Source organism: Gekko japonicus, unplaced genomic scaffold (genome assembly GCF_001447785.1).
Source record: "Gekko japonicus isolate JY-2015 unplaced genomic scaffold, Gekko_japonicus_V1.1 scaffold3460, whole genome shotgun sequence".
Classification (NCBI taxonomy): Eukaryota; Metazoa; Chordata; class Lepidosauria; order Squamata; family Gekkonidae; genus Gekko; species Gekko japonicus.
In genome coordinates, this window is record NW_015159812.1 from 62,069 (window position 1) to 66,350 (window position 4,282).

The 4,282-nt window shown below is 50.2% G+C and overlaps 1 protein-coding gene across 1 annotated transcript; it reads right to left on the bottom strand.

Moving 5' to 3' along the window:
• Positions 1–1,612: 1,612 nt before the first annotated feature.
• LOC107107381 (free fatty acid receptor 2-like) lies at positions 1,613–2,707 on the bottom strand. Its single transcript, XM_015407680.1, has one exon. It carries the CDS (start codon positions 2,705–2,707, stop codon positions 1,613–1,615), a length of 1,095 nt encoding a protein of 364 aa, XP_015263166.1.
• Between the last annotated feature and the right edge of the window lie 1,575 nt (positions 2,708–4,282).

The following is a 4,282-nucleotide window of genomic DNA, read 5'->3' on the forward strand; positions in this document are numbered from 1 at the left end:
GAGTATTCATTCTAGAGGGGCTGCCAGCTGTTACCGGCACCCTCAGATTCCAGGCATCATGCGGGGTGAATGCATGAGACCAAAATGAGGTGGGTGAATTCACTGGCCCCTAAGAGCAACCTGGGCCTGGGAAATTTTGTTCCCTCCATTTCTTTTCCCCCTTGGTGACCCTTATTTCTTCCACACTAACATATTTTGTCACTCATATTTCCCTATCGCTTTGGGTGCCCCCCCCTTTCCACATGTGGTTTGCTCCCTCTGGGACTACTAGAGGGAGCATAACACATGGGGGGGGGGGAACCCTGAAGCAATAGGGGCAAACGAGTGACAAAAATGTCAGTGCGGACTTGGCCCTTGTCTACAAGTAAGCTGACAAGTTTTGTCCGTACTTTGTTCCCATACAAGGCTGTTTACAGGGTAGGGTTGCCAAGTCCGTCCTCATTGCGGAGTGGGGGACTCCTGGGTTGATCCCAGACCGCGCACCGCATCGCATCCACGTCACCAGGAAGTGACATGACGCCGCCGGGCATGCTGGGGGTGGGACCACAACCATCTGAGGGGAAAACATAGAGTTTTCCCTCGGATGACCGTGGCCCCGCCCCCAGCATGCCCGGCATGGTCACATCACTTCCTGGTGATGTGCACGTCGGGGTGGAGTTCTCCCCGGGGCCTGATCTGGCTGCGGCGGGGAACGGGCCTCTGGGGCAGGGGTTTCCCCACCCCCTGGAGGGACTTGGCAAGCCTATTACAGGGTAACGCAAACATATGAGAGAATCTTAGCCCCAGTGATTTACGATCTGGATTGTGACCAGGAGAGATGGAGAATTAGCAGGGAATTAAAACTCAATGCCACTTGATCTACAGACATTAACAAAGGTTCATGCACATTTCTGTGCTATAAAAAGCTTTATTCTGTTGGTTTTGGCAGGACAACCCTTTTCTATAGTTTTTTAAAGCTCTTTGCAAACCCCCATGTGATTAAATGCATGGCCTCAGATCTAGCTTTACCCTTCATCAGAGATACGGCACCACCTCCTGCTTGAATTGCCATCCCGAGGAGGGCAACTAGTGGGGAATTTGGGTGTGTGTGTGTGTGCAGGGACCTTCCTCTTCCCACAATCCCAGCCTCATGATGTCACTTCTGGTGTGAACAGTGCTTGTGGTTTCCTTTTTTGTTGTTCTTCCAGGACAGTGTGATGAGTTCCTATCCTTCCTCCTTGCATGCTCCTCCTCTTTAAAGGTGTGTGTGTGTAGTGGAATGGACATTTTTTTGGCAACCCCAACTCTGGTTTGAGAAATTCCTGGAGATCTGAGGGTTTGTAGAGGAGGAACCTCAGTGAGATATAATGGTGTAGAGCCCGCCCTCCAAAGCAGCCATTTTCTCCAGGGGACCTGATCGCTCCAGTTTGGAGCTCAGCTGTAATTCCAGGAGAACACCAGGTTCCACCTGGAGGTTGGCAGCCCTATACATTTGAAGCATTCCCATTTTGGATCTTGAGCTAAAGATTTCCCAACCAAAATGTGAATCCATAATCGTGCATTGCATCTTCCAAATCCAAAACTTGCACTGAGAAATAAGGAAATCCACCGGATTCCAAATATCTGTGCAGATTCATTCCACTTCTTTCTGGGAGTCATCTTGCAGAGTCTTTATGTTCCTTGGTGCAGCGGTCCTTGTTTTTTGGCATTCTGTCTGAGCAACATTAACTTGGTATTTACCTTGAAGATATGAACTCGAGTACTCTCCAGCTCCTTCTCCTTCATCATTGTTGGTTGGACTTTGGCAGCAGGTCCAGCGGCACCAGGGTACTAAAGTCTGTAGTCTGAGGCGCATACGGTTCCAACAGTCAGTAAAAGTTTGACGGATGGCCTTGGAGGAGAAGTAGAAGATGACAGGATCTATGGAGGCATTGAAGGCACTGAAGAGGAAACCTTCCATTCTCCAGGGAGGTCCCTTGTTCTGTATGAAGCCCACGATGTGGGAAACGTTGAAGGGGCCAAAGCAGATGACAAAACTGACCAAAGTGGCCACGGCCAGGCCCACGGCTCGTTGCTTCTTGCAGGCTGGGAAGTTGGGCAGGGAGTTCAGGATCTGGATAACTTTCACATAGCAGAAAAGAGTGATGATGAAAGGGAGGCAGAAGAAGACGAGGCAGATTTCCAGGCGGACAGGGAGGATGACGTCAGGGGAGAAATTCTCATAGCAATGGGAGGCATTAGAGGAGTTTGGATGGCTCCCCTTTGGATCTTGGTGTTTGGCAACGTAGATAATGCCGTAATGGGAGATGACCAGCAACCAGATGAAGATGCTGGCCATGATTGCATAGGCTGGCCTGCGGTTCAATTTATACCTGATAGGATGTCCAACAGCCAGGTAGCGATCCACGCCAACTGCTGTGAGGAAAAGGATACTGGTGTAGACGCTGCCATAGAGGAAGTAGCTGGTGAGCGGGCAGAGCAGAGGAGAGAGAGGCCAAATCATGTAGGAGGTGACCTCGATCATTTTGAAGGGGAGAAAAAGGAGAAGGAGAATGTCAGAAACAGTAAGGTTGAACAAGAGGATGTCTATGGGGGCTGGCTTCTTGCGGACTTTCATTATCTTGGACATGTTCAGCAGTAATGTGTAGAAGGCCAGGAGGTTGGAAGGGAGGCCAGTCAGGAGGATGAAGAGGCAGGCAACAAGGTCCACAGCCTCCAGGACCATCATCTTAGCTTCTCTAAGGGAAGGAAGGGATTATAAGATATCAAAATATATCCAGAGAAGAGATGCTCCCGAACTCTGTAAGGAGCTACGGACGTATGAAGCTGCCTTATATTGAAATACTCTTGGTCCATCCAAGTCATTATTGTCTGCTCATACTGGCCGTGGCTCTCCAGAGTCTCAGGCTGAGGGGATTCCACTCAGCCTCCATCATGTCCACTAGCTCATGCCCAGCACAATTATTTAGGGTAATTAGATCTTTGACATCCCTCATGGAAAGAAATAAAAAAGTTAGTACTTTGGCCATTAGCTGTGAGGCAATTCCAAGCTTTTTTGTGGACAAAGTTTTGTTGCTGTCTCGTGACCTACCCGCCAATGTTGATACAGAAGAAGAAGAGAAGAGATTGGGTTTATACCCCGCCCTTCGCTCGGAGTCTCAGAGCGGCTAACAACCTTCTTTCCCTTCCCCTCCCCACAACAGACACCCTGTGAGGTAGGTGGGGCTGAGAGAGCTCTGACAGAAACTGCTCTTTTTCAAGAACAGCTCTGACAGAACTATGGCTTACCCAAGGTCATCCAGCAGGTGCAAGTGGAGGAGTGGGGAATCAAACCCAGTTCTCTCAGATTAGAGTCCGCGCACTTAACCACTACACCAATTTGGCTGCCTTTGGATTCAGTTTTTGACAACTTCAGCCTGCTTTCTTCTGCTGATGTTGACAGGATCCTGGGTGCTGTTAGGCCAACCGCATGCCTTTTGGATCTGTGTCCCTCATGGCTGGTGAAAGCCGGCGATGAGAGGATACGGGGCCCACTGATAGACATTACCAATCTGTCCCTGGAGACAGGGGTCAATCTAGATGGTCTGAAAGAGGCTGTGGTGGTACCACTCTTGAAAAAGCCATCTCTGGATCCTTCTGATCCTTCTGATCCTGCCAATTACTGCCTGGTTTCGAACTTATCGTTTCTGGGTAAGGTAATTGAGAGAGCAGTAGCTGAGCAGCTCCAGAGCTTCATAGATGACACATCAGCACTGGATCCATTCCAGTCCGGCTTTTGCCCCAGCCACAGGATGGAGACAGTGCTGGTCGCCCTGACAGATGATCTCTACAGACAGCTGGACTGAGGCAGCTCAGCACTGCTGCTGTTGCATGATCTCACAGCAGCATTCAACACAGTCGATCGCAATCTTTTGACCCACTGCCTTGCCAACGTGGGAGTCTGTGGGGTAGCCCTGAAATGGTTCTTCTCTTTTCTCCTTGATCGGGGACAGAGGGTGGCACAGGGAGAGAGGGTGTCGACTAGGTACCCCTTAACATGTGGGGTGCCTCAGGGGGCAATCCTCTCTTCAATGTTATTTATCACCTATATATGTCCCCTTGCCCAGCTGGTGTGGAGTTTTGGGCTGGGGTCTCATCAGTATGCTGGCAACACCCAGCTATACCTGTTATTGGATGGCCGCCCAGATACCGCCCCACAAAATTTGACCGTGGGTTTGGACCCTATGGTGGGATGGTTCAAAAAGAGTAGGCTGAGTCTGAATCCAACAAAGGCAGAGGTTCTATGGCTGGGGCCCCCCTTAGG

What these genes read in the sequence shown, in the direction of transcription:
- LOC107107381 (XM_015407680.1), bottom strand. Translation starts at nt 2,707, where the DNA reads ATGATGGTCCTGGAGGCTGTGGACCTTGTTGCCTGCCTCTTCATCCTC.